The 19,356-nt window shown below is 50.7% G+C and overlaps 1 protein-coding gene across 1 annotated transcript in view; it reads right to left on the bottom strand.

Moving 5' to 3' along the window:
* The window catches only part of LOC142243778 (cytochrome P450 2C8-like), a 95,304-nt gene that overhangs the window by 27,313 nt on the left and 48,635 nt on the right, over positions 1 to 19,356 (bottom strand). The window contains exon 4 of the mRNA XM_075315978.1: positions 8,269 to 8,429. Within this exon, the coding sequence (XP_075172093.1) occupies positions 8,269 to 8,429 (161 nt within the window). The remainder of the gene's footprint in view (positions 1 to 8,268; positions 8,430 to 19,356) is intronic.

The following is a 19,356-nucleotide window of genomic DNA, read 5'->3' as shown; positions in this document are numbered from 1 at the left end:
GCCCATAAGGGGGTGGAGTCCCAGAAAGCGGTGGTCCCCCAAAAGAGAGCGGAGCATCCCAAATCCAAGGGTGAAGTGGTGCAGATGGACTGTAGCCAGGGACAACAGTGTTCATGCCTTAAGTGTCCTGTTTGCAATATAGACCACCCATCCGACGAGAAGCCACGTCTGTGTTCCGTGGAAGTGGATGGGGAATCTGTAACAGGAGTCGTAGACTCAAGGAGCTTGGTGACCCTGGTGAGGGCCACCTCTGATGTCCACTTGATTCCTGGAAGGAAGATCCACGTCGGCTGCACCCACAGTAATGAGACAGAATACCCGGTCTCCAGCGTGGTCATTAAGACAGCCTGGGACAGTGGTTCTCATGATGTTGGTGTAGTCTCAGATTTACTGCACCCAATTATTATAGGTTGGGACTCTAAATTATTTGTGCACTTGTGGAAGCAGGGGGACGTATACGGTTGCTTGTGTAAGAGCCGGAACAGCCCAAAGGAAACCCCACCACATTGGGAGGTGAAAAGGGGTCCTTGTTGTGCAGTTATGTGTGGTAAGGAGGAGATAGCACCTCCTAAAATTGACTGTCCTAAGTTAGGGGTGACCAAAGAAAATGATGGACGGACCCAACTTAGTGACATAAGGACTAAGGGAATAACCGATAGTGTGACCGTTAAAAACGGGGTAGCTCCAGAAAGGGAGGCAGATATCTGGTTAAGTGGGGACATGATAGTCCAGGATACCAGGGGGAGCGATGATGACTCCAGTAAAGACACTGACTCTAGTAAGGTGACAAACGAGTACAGTGTGGTACAGATGGGCGAGAAGGGCAAAACTTCCTCCCGACGCCGAAGACGTAATAAGCGCCGAGAGGGGGCACAGTGTAGGCCGTCTGAGGGTGCAGAGAAAGTGACATGCCTGATTAATAAAGACATGGTGCTAATAACACCTGCTACGGTGGAGTCAGACGGTGATATCCTACAAAAGACTGAGGAATCAGAGATTGAACTGACACATTGTGACGACAGAAATCAGCGCGCTGCAAGTGCAGAGAAGGAGCCAACCAAGGACGTAATGGTGGTGGTCCCTATGATTTCAAAGTGTGAAGTTGATAGTCTGTCAGGCGAGAATGGTATAGGAAATGGAATCCTAGAGAGTGTGGGGGAAGGAATAATCCCCAACAGTCGTGGTGAGCAGACTGGTGAACTACCAAGTGCTGGGGTGGATGACAGCGAATTTAGCCCCAAATCTCTAAAAGGAACAGAGTGCCATGTTGAAGGGTGTGACACCCAGGCTGAGGGTGGCACTGCAGAGACCCCAGAGGAAGTGGAAGATAATGCAGTGAAGAACCAAGAAACAGCTGGCGCTGAAGTGAAGAGAGCCTCTGAGGAGGTGAAGCCTGGACCAGAGGTCTCATCCAGGACTGGGAGCCTGCCTGACCTGCTTGGTAAAACCATGATGGAGGATATAGAGAAGGTCGTGGGTAAGAAGAGTAAGAAACCCAAATGTTCTGAAGCTGAGGTGGAAGAAGCCTCAGAAATAGTGTGTCATAGACCAGAGAGGTCCGCAAGTGAAGACTCATTCAAGAGGATGAGCAAAGACCATCTGCAACAAGAGATACTTATTAGGCAGGCTACTGAGAGTCGAGTAAGGGAACTGGAGAAAGAAGTGGCTGAGCTCCGAAGTCGCTTGGCAGAGTACCAGTCCAAGTCCCAGGGAGACTTGGAGCAGATGGAGCAGCGAGTGTCACTCCTGACCAAACTTGTTGAAGCAGGGGAGGCCCAAAGAGAGCTAACTCTGGAAGCTAAACTTGACAAGCATGTGGCAGGGATGAATGAGACTTCTGTAGTCAAGTGCATGGTGGATATACCTGAGGACTTAAGAGAAGCGTGTGCCACCGGGTGCATGCATGACGAATTTAAGAGAGCTGTGGAAGCGTGTGAGGTCTACTGTACCCCAGGGGCTGAACAGTTAGTGATATTGTCTACCAGTAAAATTACTGGGCAGCGGGTGGCTATTCTAAAGGACATGCACTTCAGATGTGTTCGTATGAAGTGGCAGGCCCAACTGCAAAAGGAAGAAGCCACTAGACAGCTAGAGTATAAAAGGAAAGCGCAGAGTCTGGCGGAAGATATTGTCCAAGTACCCCGGGCTCTGGTGGGGAGAGTCATTGGAAAAACCGGACGAGTCATGCAAGACATGGTGAATAAGTCGGGTTTGGTGAGATTAAGAATCCCTGCTGCTAATGAGAGCAAGATACCCAGGGAAGCTGGTATGGTTCCGTTTGTCTGTGTCGGGACTGTAGAGAGTCTTGGAACCATTCGAAGCCTTATTGAATATCGGGTACACCATGTACGTGACATGGAGCGGTTGTGGCAAGAAAACCTGAAAATTAAGGAGCAGCTTCGCCAACTGTGTGGGGGACAGCAGCCGTCTTCCACCCGTTGTTCAGGGGAAAGAAGTGGAAGATGGCGTGTCGGTCCAGTAGTTCAGACGCGCGATAAAAGGAATCGCCGACAGAGTGGTAACCTACGATGTACGGTAGATAGTGGCCGCTATGAGCTTAGAGTTCCCGACAGTAGCCTTGGGGGTACTCGAGAAAGCCTAGGTTCGGACAAGACTGTAGGTTTGACTGGGGACATGTCTCTCTACTACGGTGACCCTGGGAGGGGGTCAGGGAGAGAACGGTCTGGAAATGGGACGTCCTTTAACCCTAGGTTGACCAGACAGGGTTTGGTGACAGTGTCGGGCGATGCCTCAGGGACTACTGCTCTTGGACGGCCCTCTCGACTGGTGGGGCATGGCAGCGGGGATGCCCTGTCTCGCGGCCCCAGGTCATTGGCAAGTGTTCTCCCCTACGGGTTTGAACAGAGGGGGAGGGTATGTGAGGTATCAACCGGCTGTATTACAAAAAGCCGGTATGTTTTGCAGAAGCGTGGGTGCTCTGCAATGTGAAACTGGCTGGGACCTGTGGTTCCACAGGATTGCATTCATGCAGAGCCATGGAAGGGTGTGTGATGCTGATTACACACTCCTTACCACCTGTGGGTGTGGCTCCAGGGGTTAAAGCAATCCTGTCTCTGAACCTGGGGGGAGAGTGTCGAGGGCAGTCTAGGGAGAGACTGGCTCTAGACTTCCAGTGTGTGTGCTGGAGATGGAGAGAGCAGAAGCAGGGTGTTTTGCACTCCTCCGGAGACCTTCTTTTGAAGGAAGGGGCTTTTAGGTCCATGTGTAAAGCCATGTGGCTGGAGCCAGGGGGAACCTGGAAAGGACACTAGCCACCTTAAGAGGAAGGTAACTGGGATTGGACCTGGGGTCTGGATACTGACAAGGGTCAGTGACACATGGGTGGCAGTCCAAAAGTGTGTGGACTTTATATTATGTGTTGGTCTTTGAGGAGAAAGCCAACGAACGGCATCTTTATGTTATGTGACCTGATATGGTTTATGGACCTGTTAATAAACCAGATGGTCTGTTAAAGAGACCAATTACTCTGGCGTGCTTTAATCCCGCTACCTGATGTGTGGCCCACATACACTTGGGGCCCACATTGTCACAATATATATATATATATATATATATATATATATAATGTGTACAGTGTGTGTGTGTGTGTGTGTGTGTATAGGGGTATGTGTATACAAAGTATGTGTGTATACAGTGTATGAGTGTGGATTTGCAACATATGTATGAGTATATTAAGTACCTGGACTATATGCATGTGTGTACAGTGTATATGTGAATGCACAGTGTATTTTCTGTGTAAATGTATAGAACATATATGTAGAGTGTATGTGCATAAGCACAGTATCTTTACGTGTAATTACAGTGTATGTGTATAGAGTGTGCAGCAATTTCCAAAAGTTCTCGATTGTTCTGAAGACTGATCACATTAATTACAAGAAATTAACGTAGTTCCAACAATCCCATTTCCTTGAATTTCAGCTCGGCTGTGGAGAAAGTCTGCAAGTTCCAGGATCATCTCATCAAGAGAAATCCGCCACAGGGCACTGAACCCCAGTGCAGAGCTTGCTCAGGAATAGCAGCAGGCAGGTGTCAGGGGTCAAGGCTTTAGAAGTCTGGCCTTCGTGTCAAGAAAAACCCCAAGGACAGATGGACATGCTATTGGCAGTGCGGGGGTTGTACTGCACAATACAGGGGGACGTTATTTCTCTGATGAAGCCAGAGAAGAGTAGATGAGCGCTGCCATCAGTCCTGTATCCACCAACAGTAAAGCTTTCTAAAACAACTCATGTGGGGGCTTCACATCAATGGAGGAGGCTAACTTAACATGTTTGGGGGCTTCTCATCCATGGAGGGGGTCATTCACAATATGTGGGGGCTTCTCATCCATGGAGGGGCTCACTCACAATATGTGGGGGCTTCTCATCCATGGAGGGGGTTACTCACAATATGTGGGGGCTTCTCATCCATGGAGGGGCTCACTCACAATGTGTGGGGGCTTCTCATCCATGGAGGGCGTCACTCACAATGTGTGGGGGCTTCTCATCCATGGAGGAGGTCACTAACAATGTGTGGGGACTTCTCATCCATGGAGGGGGTCACTAACAATGTGTGGGGGCTTCTCATCCATGGAGGGGCTCATTCACAATGTGTGGGGGCTTCTCATCCATGGAGGGGCTCATTCACAATATGTGGGGGCTTCTCATCCATGGAGGGTGTCACTCACAATATGTGGGGGCTCCTCATCCATGGAGGGGCTCACTCACAATATGTGGGGGCTTCTCATCCATGGAGGGTGTCACTTACAATGTGTGGGGGCTTCTCATCCATGGAGGGTTCACTCACAATATGTGGGGGCTTTTCATGCATGGAGGGGGTCACTCACAATATGTGGGGGCTCCTCATCCATGGAGGGGATCACTCACAATATGTGGGGGCTTTTCATGCATGGAGGGGGTCACTCACAATATGTGGGGGCTCCTCATCCATAGAGGGGGCTCACTCACAATATGTGGGGGCTTCTCATCCATGGAGGGTGTCACTCACAATATGTGGGGGCTCCTCATCCATGGAGGGGGTCACTCACAATATGTGGGGGCTTCTCATCCATCGAGGGGGTCACTCACAATATGTGGGGGCTTTTCATGCATGGAGGGGGTCACTCACAATATGTGGGGGCTCCTCATCCATGGAGGGGATCACTCACAATATGTGGGGTCTCCTCATCCATAGAGGGGGCTCACTCACAATATGTGGGGGCTTCTCATCCATGGAGGGTGTCACTCACAATATGTGGGGGCTTCTCATCCATGGAGGGTGTCACTTACAATGTGTGGGGGCTTCTCATCCATGGAGGGTTCACTCACAATATGTGGGGGCTTTTCATGCATGGAGGGGGTCACTCACAATATGTGGGGGCTCCTCATCCATAGAGGGGGCTCACTCACAATATGTGGGGGCTTCTCATCCATGGAGGGTGTCACTCACAATATGTGGGGGCTCCTCATCCATGGAGGGGGTCACTCACAATATGTGGGGGCTTCTCATCCATCGAGGGGGTCACTCACAATATGTGGGGGCTTTTCATGCATGGAGGGGGTCACTCACAATATGTGGGGGCTCCTCATCCATAGAGGGGGCTCACTCACAATATGTGGGGGCTTCTCATCCATGGAGGGTGTCACTTACAATGTGTGGGGGCTTCTCATCCATGGAGGGTTCACTCACAATATGTGGGGGCTTTTCATGCATGGAGGGGGTCACTCACAATATGTGGGGGCTCCTCATCCATAGAGGGGGCTCACTCACAATATGTGGGGGCTTCTCATCCATGGAGGGTGTCACTCACAATATGTGGGGGCTCCTCATCCATGGAGGGGGTCACTCACAATATGTGGGGGCTTCTCATCCATCGAGGGGGTCACACAATATGTGGGGGCTTTTCATGCATGGAGGGGGTCACTCACAATATGTGGGGGCTCCTCATCCATGGAGGGGATCACTCACAATATGTGGGGTCTCCTCATCCATAGAGGGGGCTCACTCACAATATGTGGGGGCTTCTCATCCATGGAGGGTGTCACTCACAATATGTGGGGGCTTCTCATCCATGGAGGGTGTCACTTACAATGTGTGGGGGCTTCTCATCCATGGAGGGTTCACTCACAATATGTGGGGGCTTTTCATGCATGGAGGGGGTCACTCACAATATGTGGGGGCTCCTCATCCATAGAGGGGGCTCACTCACAATATGTGGGGGCTCCTCATCCATGGACGGGGTCACTCACAATATGTGGGGGTTCTCATCCATGGAGGGGGTCACTCACAATATGTGGGGGCTTCTCATCCATGGAGGGGGTCACTCACAATATGTGGGGGCTCCTCATCCATGGAGGGGGTCACTCACAATATGTGGGGGCTTCTCATCCATAGAGGGGGTCACTCACAATGTGTGGGGGCTTCTCATCCATGGAGGGGATCACTCACAATATGTGGGGGCTTCTCATCCATGGAGGGGGTTACTCACAATATGTGGGGGCGTCTCATCCATGGAGGGGGTCACTCACAATGTGTGGGGGCTTTTCATCCATGGAGGGGGTCCCTCACAATGTGTGGGGGCTTCTCATCTATGGAGGGGGTCACTCACAATGTGTGGGGGCTTCTCATCCATCGAGGGGGTCACTCACAATATATGGGGGCTTCTCATCCATGGAGGGGGTCACTCATAATGTGTGGGGGCTTTTCATCCATGGAGGGTGTCACTCACAATGTGTGGGGGCTTCTCATCCATGGAGGGGGTCACTCATAATGTGTGGGGGCTTTTCATCCATGGAGGGGGTCACTCACAATATGTGGGGGCTTCTCATCCATGGAGGGGGTCACTCATAATGTGTGGGGGCTTTTCATCCATGGAGGGTGTCACTCACAATGTGTGGGGGCTTTTCATCCATGGAGGGGGTCACTCACAATATGTGGGGGCTCCTCATCTATGGAGGGGGCTCCTCATCCATGGAGGGGGTCACTCACAATGTGTGGGGGCTTCTTCTCCATGGAGGGGGTCACTCACAATGTGTGGGGGCTTCTTATCCATGGAGGGGCTCATTCACAATGTGTGGGGGCTTCTCATCCATAGAGGGGGCTCACTCACAATATGTGGGGGCTTCTCATCCATGGAGGGGGTCACTCACAATATGTGGGGGCTTCTCATCCATGGAGGGCGTCACTCACAATATGTGGGGGCTCCTCATCCATGGAGGGGGGGGTCACACAATATGTGGGGGCTCCTCATCCATGGAGGGGGCTCACTCACAATTATACCTAAGAACAAAGAATGGGATCTAAACCTCTTCTGAGAACAATGTCTCCCGTCATTCCAGGACATGCTTTTTCCCGATAATGGAGACAAAGTCAGAAGGCAACAGAGAGAACCAAGGGTCTCGGGGAACAAGACATTAACATTTTGTTTCCACGGTCGGAAGCCCCACAGATCTTAGTCCCATTAGGAAGTGAAGGTCAATCCTCATAAAGTGACAAACCCCAGAAATTGTGATAACCGGACGCCCTGATGAGATCAGAACGGGTCATCAGTCCAGATCTGCCCAGAAGACAATATCCAGCCGTCGGGCGAAGGGCAGAAGTCTGGAGAAATAATGGTCAAACGTAGAGAAGAGCAGAGTGATCCGCGTAGGATCGAGGTCCGGTTGAATCTCCTGATATTCATCTTTCCATGCAAATCAAACATTTTCAGATTAAATTTTCAAAAATAAATAAAAGCCTGCCCCACACCACTGGCCACACTGCTGAAGCTCACGCTATTATACGTGGCCATGACGGCTTTGATTCCTTGTATAATCTTCATTTTTGTGTAAACAAAATGTAATTATCTATGGAATGTTTATAATTATTGTCACTTATCATAGAAATATCCGACCAAATGAACGAAAAACATTGAAGAGGCAAAATGTGGAAACAAAAATATGTGAAAGTCTCAAAACCAACTGTGCGTGGGTGCACAATGCAATCCGGCAACTCAAGCCAAGAAGTCCACAATGACCCAATAACCAGGGTAATACGAGTCAGAGCTTCTTTGTTCTGTATCCGTGTCGGTGTCTCATGGGGAGGATGAAGTCACCATCAATATCACTTATCAGTACCAGAACCTTTCAGTAGAGCAGACTTAGGTCTTGGGCCGGTACCTTGATGCAATCAGATCTCACAGAATGAAGAGATTACAATGTGGTTGTCACAAATTCACGGATTGTACTTTACTAAAGATGTGGGATCTCAATTTAGGAAAAGCAGCTCCTTTACCTTATACAAGCGCGAGTGGGTGTCATAGAGGAATGTCCTTGTGCTTAGAATCAGTTCCTGTAACTTTGGGTCGTTATAGTCAAAGCTCCGGCCCAGCAGAATGGAGATGAGGATGTTCCCCACTGCGCAGCCCAGGGGGTTAATGGGATTGACAGGTTTTCCTTAAACAGTAAAAGGTAACAATTAATTCAGTCATTTTCTGTGTTTCTACTATCTTCAACCCACCTCCCCCATGAGCAGTTTAGCCAATGAAAAATCAGCTAAATGCTGCAATTCCCTCTGCCACCCCTAGAATGAATAATTGACATAATACAGGGACTGGAAATAAATTGGAGGATGTAGAGAGGACACAGGACAGAAACTTGTAATGGATCTGGTGGAGAGTGAAGAGAGGACACAGGACAGAGAGTGGGACTTATAATGAGTTGGGGGTAGAGACAGGACACTGGACAGGGACTTCTAATGGATTGGGGGTGGACACAAGACAGGGCTGGTAATGTAATGAAGGGTGGTGTCTGGACACAGGACAGGGGCTGGTAATGTATTATAGGAAGGAGACAGGACACAGGACAGGGACTTATAATGAATTGGGGGGTGGAGACAGGACACCGGACAGGGGCTTATAATGAATTGATGAGTGGACACAAGACAGGGCTGGTAATGTATTGATGGGTGGTGTCAGGACACAGGACAGGTAGGAATAACGTTTGGAACACCATTCTAAGTCCGAACTGGGTGCAAAAACCTAAAAAAACATCACTATGGGGAGAGAAGGTATGCACACCAGTGACTATGTAAGGGGAATACATGAAATAGCAGAAACTGCTGTGTGAATACTGACATGAAAAATCCAATAGCTATATGCAAGTGTGAATATGTGAAAAATGGAATCTGCATTACTGCCATGAACATATGAATCAAGAGAAATTTAGCTACTGAATTGATCAATGCAATAGAGCCCCAACACTACGCCAAAGTATTTCTCTACGATTTTTCAAGTCAGTATTCACACAGCAGTTTCTGCCATTCCATGTATTCCCCTTACATAGTCACTGGTGTGCATACCTTATCTCCCCATAGTGATGTTTTTTTAGGTTTTTGCACCCAGTTCAGACATAGAATGGAGTTCCAAACGTTATTCCTATTTGTTAGTAGTTTTTCGTTTGGGAACCCTCCCAACCACACCTTTTGCCAATCCATATCATGCGCATAAATAGCCTGGGTCTCAGCTTCCCATACACGGTAAGTTTTTTACCTGCATGAGAGGACACACACAAGCTAGGGACCCCAACGTAGAGAAATACTTTGGCGTAGTGTTGGGGCTCTATTGCATTGATCAATTCAGTAGCTAAATTTCTCTTGATTCATATGTTCATGGCAGTAATGCAGGTTCCATTTTTCACATTTTCACTCTTACATATAGCTATTGGATTTTTCAAGTCAGTATTCACACAGCAGTTTCTGCTATTCCATGTATTCCCCTTACATAGTCACTGGTGTGCATACCTTATCTCCCCATAAGGACACAGGACAGGGGCTGGTAATGTATTGAAGGGTGGTGTCAGGACACAGTAAAGGAGCTTGTATGAATGGGAGGGTGGGGACAGGACATAGTGTAACGGGGTGCCGGGGGTGCCTCGGGGCTTGTAGTCGTGGCCCTTGCTATCAGGCTTACCCCTGGCTCCGCCGTCACTTTGGGGACAGGAGATGTTATGGTGGGGCAGAGTGTGGTGGTGGTGCAGGTGTTGTCCGGCGCACAAACACTCTTCAGGCATGGTTCAATGCAATTAACAAATATTCTTTATTCTTCACAAAGCTCCACACGAGGCAGTAAAGGTGATGTTACGCTTTCTTTAGCTGGGGAAAGCCTGTCCTTGCGTCCCCTCCAGTGGGGATGTGCCTGGCTACTCTTCTTCGCCCGGCTCCCGCTTCTGGCTACCCACAGCCCAGACCCACACCGGACTGCTTCACTCTATGAGGTTCCGCCCCCACTCCTGTTCTCTCCGGCTTCCCTGTTCTTCAGCTCCCACACTCTGCCCCGGCTCTGCTGCTCCGCTCCCGTCCCCGAGACAACTGACCTCCTGATCTTTTTCTTTCCTTCACAACCCTTGCTCTCTCCTCCCCTTGCTTCTGCCGGCTCCTCCTCCCCACTGTGGTGACAGCCGTCCCACCCGGCCACTAGGGGTACCCTAACACAATACACATACAAATAAAACATTTTTATTAATAACATTTCCGGGTTAACTATGCTCCCTTTGTAGGGGGTCTGCCCACCCCCTACATACCTCCCCTCTTAAAGCCCGAGCCTCCCGGCAAGGCTCCCATCTAAAAATCACATTTTTAAAACTAGGCAAAAACATGTTCAATGAAACTGCGAACCTGTCCACAGGAGGGTACCCGAAAGAGGGTGCACCAATCCAGTGCCCGGAGTTCCTCCTGGAAGCTCCCGGTCTTGGTCGTGCCCGGAGGCTTGGCAGCACTCCCGGTCTTAGTTGTTAACCGACAGGAACACCAATAAAAAAACTCCTTCTTCTCAGCGACGCGGAGGAGCCCCTGGCTCAGTCCAGCAGCAGGCTCTCTCCGGACTCAACAGCTTTAACGGTTTCAACCAACACACCTTCTTCCGGCTCGGAACAACGCCGGTGTCTAACACAAAAACAGGCCCGCCATCTTCCGGTCTTGGTGCTTATTCCGGATGGTAGGCCCATTGCCATTCAGCTCTCTGGGCTTGCACATACTCGGACAAAGACTGCCCGGGCAACCGGCGCAGCCTCCGGAAAGGCTCGTAGCTGATGGGTTGCTCCGCTGTTTCAGCCTCCGGCTTTGGCTCCTCAGTCCCCGACGGGGGTGATGGGGTCGCTGCGCGGGACGACGGCGGGCTGCCCATAACAATGACCGGATGGGTGGTGATGTTTTGGTTGATCGCCAGCACCGGCGAGGTTCCCTTCTCCGGGTCAGTACTCTGCCCGGGCATGACTGCCGGAGCTACAGCCAAGGTACGTTGCGGGTGGGAGGTTTCGGCCAATACCGGTCTTCGCTGTGCTCGTCGCCGGTTCTGACATTCCTCCCATTCCACTTCTTGCTGCCACTGAGCAGCCTCTTGTGCGGTGGGCATTCGGGTCACCCCAACCGCAAACAGGCCCTGGCAACCCACTTCCCTCAGGAACCGTACCTTCTCTCCTTGGTACAGGGTATGTAGTCGCTGCTGGAGGCCTTTCGTGTCTAGGTTTACTCTGTTGTAGAAATAGTCGTCACCGGTCTCGCCGTCCCGGATGAAGCCGTACCCCTCTCTCTGGTTGAATTTCACCACCACTCCGGTGGTGTACTGGTGCTCAAACTCCTCGCCCCGGGGACCCGCCATCATCTCCCGGGCGACGGTCTCGGCGAGCAGCCGCTCCTGTACTGGGTCCGGCTCAGGTGACGGGGACCTTCGTGTCGGTAGTGCTGAAGGCTGAACTGGGTCCCAGTAGAAGCCCCACTCATCTTTCTCCAGTTTCCGGGCGTATATTTCCTCTGGAGCCAGAGCTTGACCAAGTGTCACAGATCCCACCGCGGCTGGCGAGGGTATCTCCGGGCAGGGGTATGGGGCTCCCAGCATCCGGCTCCCCGACGGTAGTTGGGCGGTGTAGGTCGCCCGGACCTCTGTGGTGGTCGCTCCGGTCAGGGCGTCCCACGTGGTCACCCAAGTCACTTTTGTGGCTCTTCCCGGTCCTCCGGGTACAGCCGGCAGATAAGCGGGGAATCCCTCCGCAGACGCAGACGCAATCTGCTTCGGGTAGCTCTTCTCCAAGCCAGGCGCAGGGTGTAGTCCCTCGGCATTTTCCATCTTGCTTGGGGAATGAGTCTCAGGTAAAGGCGTCAGGGTCGGTGGAGAAGCTGGAGGAAATGGAGGCGGGCTTACTTTTCCCGCTCTTGAGCATACTCCACCCCCAGTCTCACACTTCAGGTTGACCCCTCCGCGGCGGTACTTCTTTCTTCTTACAACACTGCCCACTTCACATATCTTCGTACGTGCCCTGGGACCGGCACCTCCCCTCTTTGGGCGGAGTACTCCGAACTTCTTTTTCGGCACCGGCCAGCCCCAGGCTCTTCTTTTGGCGCCAACTTTTCGCGCGCTTTCTGCATCTTCACAGACGACGGCCATCTTGCCGCCATCTTGTGCCCGGTCCAACGCTGCAGGCACTGCTTCTTCTTCCCACCATGGGATCGGGAAACTTCTCCAATAGTCCGGATCCTGTGCCCTAGGCACCACTTGATCTCCGGCTTCTTGGGTCCCTGGCATGTAATTCGCATCCTGCCGACTACGCCACATGTAACGGGGTGCCGGGGGTGCCTCGAGGCTTGTAGTCGTGGCCCTTGCTATCAGGCTTACCCCTGGCTCCGCCGTCACTTTGGGGACAGGAGATGTTGTGGTGGGGCAGAGTGTGGTGGTTGGTGGTGCAGGTGTCGTCCGGCGCACAAACACTCTTCAGGCATGGTTCAATGCAATTAACAAACATTCTTTATTCTTCACAAAGCTCCACACGAGGCAGTAAAGGTGATGTTACGCTTTCTTTAGTTGGGGAAAGCCTGTCCTTGTGTCCCCTCCAGTGGGGATGTGCCTGGCTACTCTTCTTCGCCAGGCTCCCGCTTCTGGCTACCCACAGCCCGGACCCACACCGGACTGCTTCACTCTATGAGGTTCCGCCCCCGCTCCTGTTAGCTCCGGCTTCCCTGTTCTTCAGCTCCCACACTCTGCCCCGGCTCTGCTGCTCCGCTCCCGTCCCCGAGACAACTGCCCTCCTGATCTTTTTCTTTCCTTCACAACCCTTACTCTCTCCTCCCCTTTCTCCTGCCGGCTCCTCCTCCCCACTGTGGTGACAGCCGTCCCACCCGGCCACTAGGGGTACCCTAACACAATACACATACAAATAAAACATTTTTATTAATAACATTTCCGGGTTAACTATGCTCCCTTTGTAGGGGGTCTGCCCACCCCCTACACATAGGACAGGGGCCTATAATGAATTGGTGGGTGGAGACAGGACAGGGCTGGTAATGTATGACGGGGTAGAGACAGGACACAGGACAGGGACTTATAATATATTAGGGGGTGGGGGAGAGAGAGAGGACATGCGACAAGGACTTGTAACTTTAAGTAATGGTGTTGAAAATTGAAATGAAATCAATGTCAGAGAGGTAAAGAGAAGATTTTCAATAGCTATACAGGCAATGTGTGTGATCCCACCCTACAAAAATGGCATCATGCGCTCCCTAATGAAGAGATGGTAAAACACATTAGGTCTCTTTATTTTTGGAATACCTGCTTTAATTTTCTCTCCTAGATACCGTACACCCCACGACCATACTGCTGTTACCACATATTTGTAAGTAGTCAGAAACCTACATTTAGCAACTTCACATCTGAGCATTTTAAATGTCATTAAATTACTTTTCATTATGGACAAAAGACATCATTAAAAAATAAATAAATAAAAATTCAGAACAAAAAACATCAAAATCAGGCTTTGCTAATGTTCGGCAAACTGTAGTAACCCCAAATATACTGCTGGCTCTATGACAAGATCACTGACGGGGTGGATCAGGGAAAGGCAGTAGATATAGTATATCTTGACTTCAGTAAAGCATTTGACAAAGTATCTCATACAATCCTTATTGAAAAAATGACCAAGTGTGGAATGGACGAGGCAACTGTGAGATGGATTCATAACTGACAGTGATCGGAGTCAGAGTGGTCATAAATGGCCGCACATCCAGCTGGAAGACTGTCACAAGTGGGCACCACAGGGCTCTGTCCTGGGCCCCGTTTTGTTCAACATCTTTATCAATGATTTAGATGAAGGTATTAAGGGTAAACTGATTACATTTGCTGATGACACAAAGCTCGGAGGAATAGCTAATACTAGAGAAGAGAGAGGATTCAACAAGATCTAAACAAGCTGGAACCATGGGCAGCAACTAATAGAATGGTTTATACCAGGGAGAAATGAAAGTCATACATCTCTGCAAGAATAATGAAAAGAGCATATACAGCATGGGAGGAATAAAGCTATCCAACAGCATGTGTGACATATACAGCATGGGAGGAATAGAACTATCCAACAGCATGTGTGATATATACAGCATGGGAGAAATAGAGCTATCCAACAGCATGTGTGACATATACAGCATGGGAGGAATAGATCTATCCAACAGCATGTGTGATATATACAGCATGGGAGGAATAGAGCTATCCAACAGCATGTGTGACATATACAGCATGGGAGGAATAGCGCTATCCAACAGCATGTGTGACATATGTGAAGCCCCACAGGTGTTGTATCGGTGCATACCTTCAGGGACTCCACGTAGCTGGTGCTGGTCACAGGTAGGGAATCTTCAGTTTTGATCGTGACGCCACTCTCAGTATTGCGGTCAGTGGGGACCGCCACTGCAGGTTAGGGGACGCCTGGGGCTGATGGTGGGTGCAGTCGGATATAGTAGCCTCCTGAGAGTGAGGCAAGCCCCAGGGCCCGGAGTGGGTTTGTAGTACCACAAGTCGCAGAATGACTCAAACACAGTCCAAGAAGTCTTTTAACGTGTTTACTCACTGTTTGGAGGTCACGGTGAGATGCCCGGGCGACACTGTGATAACCAGGTGGAACCAGGAATTCCAGGAGGCCGTTCTGAGGGTAGCTGTCCACTCGCCTTCCTTGCACTCTTTCTGTTTTAGGAGGATCCTTTGCTTGAAGCGTGGTAGGACCCCTCCAGGGAAGCTGTTACCACCCTGCTCCCCTCTCTCTGGCTCGTCTGCCGGCAGCGTGGCCTTGGTGGGATGGCTTCTGGCCCTGTCCCCTTATGGGCCTGGTGTGCTGCTTGGCTCAAGCTCTGTGTAGTCGTGGTGAGGGCATGAAGTACCCCCCCCCACCTGTAGGTTAAGCAGCTCTGGATGATCTGCTGCCTGTACTGGGGACCTAGTTCCCCTTGTGTGCTCGGATACCGGGATCTCCGTACTCAGCCACCCCTCTTTCTCTGGATGCTCTTCAGGCCGACCCACAGTACTCCGTTCTCCTCCGCTTTCAGCTACAGCACTCCTCAGGACCTGTCTGCACGGGAGCTTCTCTGCTCCCTTCCATCCCCTACAACTTCTTCCTCTCGACTCCTCTCACTTCCTCTCTCTCTGCCCTGCTTCCTAGCAACCAGCCCCTGAACACACCCCTAGCTGGGAATTGAAAGTTAACCCCTTCTGGCTACCCAAGGGTCCCCTCTGGTGATGTGGGAGGCCTGGTCACTATATGTTTGTGTGTGCACCTCATCCTGGCCTTTGGAGATTACCTGGAAGCATTGTTCCCGCATGGGTGCAATACTCTGTGGTGCCTGACCAGGTCAGGGGCGCCACATTCCCCCTTAGTTATCATCAGCACGTCCTCGGGCTGCAAAGACAAGAGAAAAAAGGTAAATACAAACTTTTCCCACGCAGGGGCAATTATTTACATTTAAACATGCCAGGTACCATTCCACCACCAACCACCCACATGTCCGAACCCCACCCAAAAACCTCCAGGAGGTAGGTCGCCGGTCCTTTTGGTGACCAGGTCTGGGCCATCACATTCCCCAGACCTTTCCTCCAATCTTCCTCTCCTGAGGAGAGTGGTGTAAGGTAGGCCCCATAAACAGGCGTACCCGCTTCCGAGTGTTGGAGGGCAGGCCCCATAAACAGGCGTGCCCCCTTGTTGGTGCAGAGCCATGCCCCTCAACAGGCAGACTCTGTGGTTGATACCAAGGAGGTAACTTTTTACAATGCAAAGTTTGTGGTTAAAGCCAGTTCATAACCAGTGGTCTAACATTTTAAAGAGGTCTCACAATAGTCCTTGTGGGCACATTTCGCTTAAACGTTGCTTAACTATAACAGGTTAAACATTACTTTTCATACCGTTACTTTGAACTAAACTGTATTTTCTCTATAGCGTAATGGGAGCTGACCAAAGTTGCTGCGGGTTGATCTACGCAGTACTATACTGTCATCTGTCTGAGGTTGTGTCCTCCCACCCGATGTATGTGTCTCAATGTGAATAATGGGTGTACTGGGTACTGATACCAATGCGTGGTTTTCTGCTTCAGCTACATTTGGCACTTCTAGGTTCTGAACAGGTGCTTCTAGGTCTCCTACTTCTCTAGATTGAGTGAATGTAATGACTGGAATAACAACTGCTCCATTGTATTGAGGCCAACTTGCTGGAAAATCTCCAAGCGCAGTATGGATCATCCTTTCTTTTGGTTCTTGAACTGGCAAAGGGTTGGGACTTTCTTCAGGGGTTCTTAGTTGTTCAGGACATTTCTTTAGGCGATCTCTAGAAACGACAGCTGTTGTTTTTCCTCCATCTTTGCTGATAAGGCATGTCTTTTCATTGCTAAGCGTTGATGGTAACACAGTATAGGGTTCTTCTTCCCAGTGATTGTCAAGTTTATGACGCCTTCTCTTTCCCTTGAGAACTATATCTCCTGGCATCAAAGGAACAGCAGGTGCTTTTCGATTATAGGCCTTTTCTTGTTTCTCACGCTGCTGAGTCAGGCTTCGCTCCACACACTCTTGTACTTTCTTGTATTGGGCTTGGCGGTTGGAATCCCAATCAGCACCTTGTAGATGGTCTTCAGGGGTCTCAACTCCCATTTCCAGATCTACTGGCAATCTCCCTGGTCTGGCCCTCATCAGGTATGCCGGTGTGCAGTTCGTGGAACTCACAGGGATGTTGTTATACATGTCCACTAGATCGGGCAGTTTTTCCGGCCACTGACTTCGTTCCTCTAGTGGGAGCGTCTTCAGAAGATCGAGAATGATGTGGTTCATCTTCTCACACATGCCATTGGTCTGAGGATGGTAAGGCGTAGTACGGATCTTCTGGCAGCCGTACAGGTTACAAAACTCCTTAAACACTTCAGCTTCAAAGGCTGGTCCTTGGTCAGTGAGCACTTGATCTGGATAGCCATGTGGTCGACAGAAGTGTGTCTGGAAAGCTTTGGCTGCAGTTTGACCTGTCAAGTCCTTGACTGGTACTACCACCAGGAATCTGGAGTAGTGGTCAACCATAGTGAGAGCGTAGTTGTAGCCTTGTCTGCTGGGTGCCAACTTTACATGGTCCAGGGCCACGATCTCCAGAGGCCGTTTAGTTTGGATGGGCTGGAGTGGTGCTCTCTGGCGGTGCTGGTCTTTTCTTCTAAGATTGCAAGGCCCGCAGTTTCGACACCACTTCTCTAGGGCAGATCTCATGCCCACCCAGTAGAATCTTACTTTAAGTAGGGCCTCCAGTTTCTTCCAACCAAAGTGGCCTGCACCATTGTGATAGGCTTCTAGCACCATCCTCGTATCCTTCTGTGGTACAATCACTTGCCACACCTTCTCATGCGTCCTCGGGTCAATGATGCTCCTGTAAAGTTTGTCTTGATAGATGAATAATCGACCCCTCTCCTTCCATAGGTACTGTGCCTCAGGTGGGGCTCCTTTGTCAAGGCTGGCGCCAGGCTGGCTGATCAGTTTCTTTACCAAGCCTACCGCTGGATCATTTTCCTGGGTCTCCTTCCAGTTGTAGTGAGGTAGTGGGTTCAGGGTCACCTCTTGGCGGTTGGCACGCGACTGCCGACACTGTTTTGCTCCATGGCGATGGAACGCTGGCAGCTCAATCTCTTCAAGATCATCTTCATCTTCACCCTCGTCTGCTAGGTGAGGCATCCTGGACAGAGCATCTGCGTTGCCGTTCTTGCGGCCAGCTCGATACTTGACAGTAAAGTCATAATTCGCCAGTCGGGCTACCCAACGCTGCTCCATGGCACCCAATTTAGCAGTATCCAAGTGAGTCAGAGGGTTGTTGTCCGTGAAGACAGTGAATTTGGTGGCTGCCAGGTAGTGCTTGAACCGCTCTGTGATAGCCCATACCATGGCCAGGAATTCTAGCTTGAATGAGCTATAATTCTCTGGGTTTCTTTCAGTAGGCCTGAGCTTCCTGCTGGCGTAAGCAATCACACGCTCTTTGCCTCCCTGCACCTGTGAAAGCACTGCTCCCAGTCCCACATTACTGGCATCTGTGTACAGTACGAATGGCAGGCCGTAGTCAGGGTAGGCTAGGATCTCTTCACCCGTCAAGGCCCCTTTCATTTGTCTGAAGGAGTGTTCTTCTGCTTCTCCCCAGTGAAATGGCGGGCCGGAGATCTTTCCTTTCTTCTTTGGGTGGCCTACCAGGAGCTCTTGCAAAGGCGCTGCCATTTTCGTGTAGCCCTTGATGAACCTTCGGTAGTAGCCTACCAAGCCAAGGAACTGACGTACCTCCCGGACGGTAGTAGGTGTGGGCCATTCCTGGATGACTGTGACCTTCTCTGGGTCCGGTGCTACTCCTTCTGCACTGACCACGTGACCTAGGTACTGGACCTTTGGCTTCAGTAAATGGCACTTGGATGGTTTCAGCTTCATTCCATATCGGGATAGTGCTTCAAAGACTTCAGCCAGGTGTTTCAGGTGGTCCTCGTAGGTCTTGGAGTACACGATGACATCATCCAGGTAGAGCAGGACGGTTTCAAAGTTGAGGTGCCCTAGGCAGCATTCCATAAGCCTCTGGAAGGTCCCGGGGGCATTGCAGAGTCCAAATGGCATGCTGTTGAACTCGCAGAGGCCCATTGGGGTGGTGAAGGCCGTCTTCTCCCGATCTTCTTCTGCTACAGATACTTGCCAGTAGCCACTAGTAAGATCTAGGGTAGAAAAGTAGTTAGAGGCTTTCAAGGCAGCGAGGGATTCCTCTATCCTTGGCAAAGGGTAGGCATCCTTGTGTGTTATCTGATTTATCCGTCTGTAATCCACACACATCCTCATCGTGCCATCCTTCTTTCTTACCAGGACCAGGGGAGCCGCCCAGGGGCTACAACTGTCCCTTATGACGCCTGCCTCCTTCATGTCCTTCAGCATGTCCTTTGTGCGTTGGTAATGGGCTGGTGGAATAGGCCTATGTCTTTCCTTAATGGGAGGATGACTGCCTGTGGGTATGTGATGTTGCACCCCTTTGATCCTACCAAAGTCTAGTGGGTTCTTACTAAAGACCTGCTCATATTCCTGCACGACCCTGT

This window comes from Anomaloglossus baeobatrachus, chromosome 6 (genome assembly GCF_048569485.1).
Source record: "Anomaloglossus baeobatrachus isolate aAnoBae1 chromosome 6, aAnoBae1.hap1, whole genome shotgun sequence".
Lineage (NCBI taxonomy): Eukaryota > Metazoa > Chordata > Amphibia > Anura > Aromobatidae > Anomaloglossus > Anomaloglossus baeobatrachus.
The sequence above is the reverse complement of the archived record's forward strand: the minus strand, read 5'-3'. Positions and strand labels throughout refer to the sequence as shown.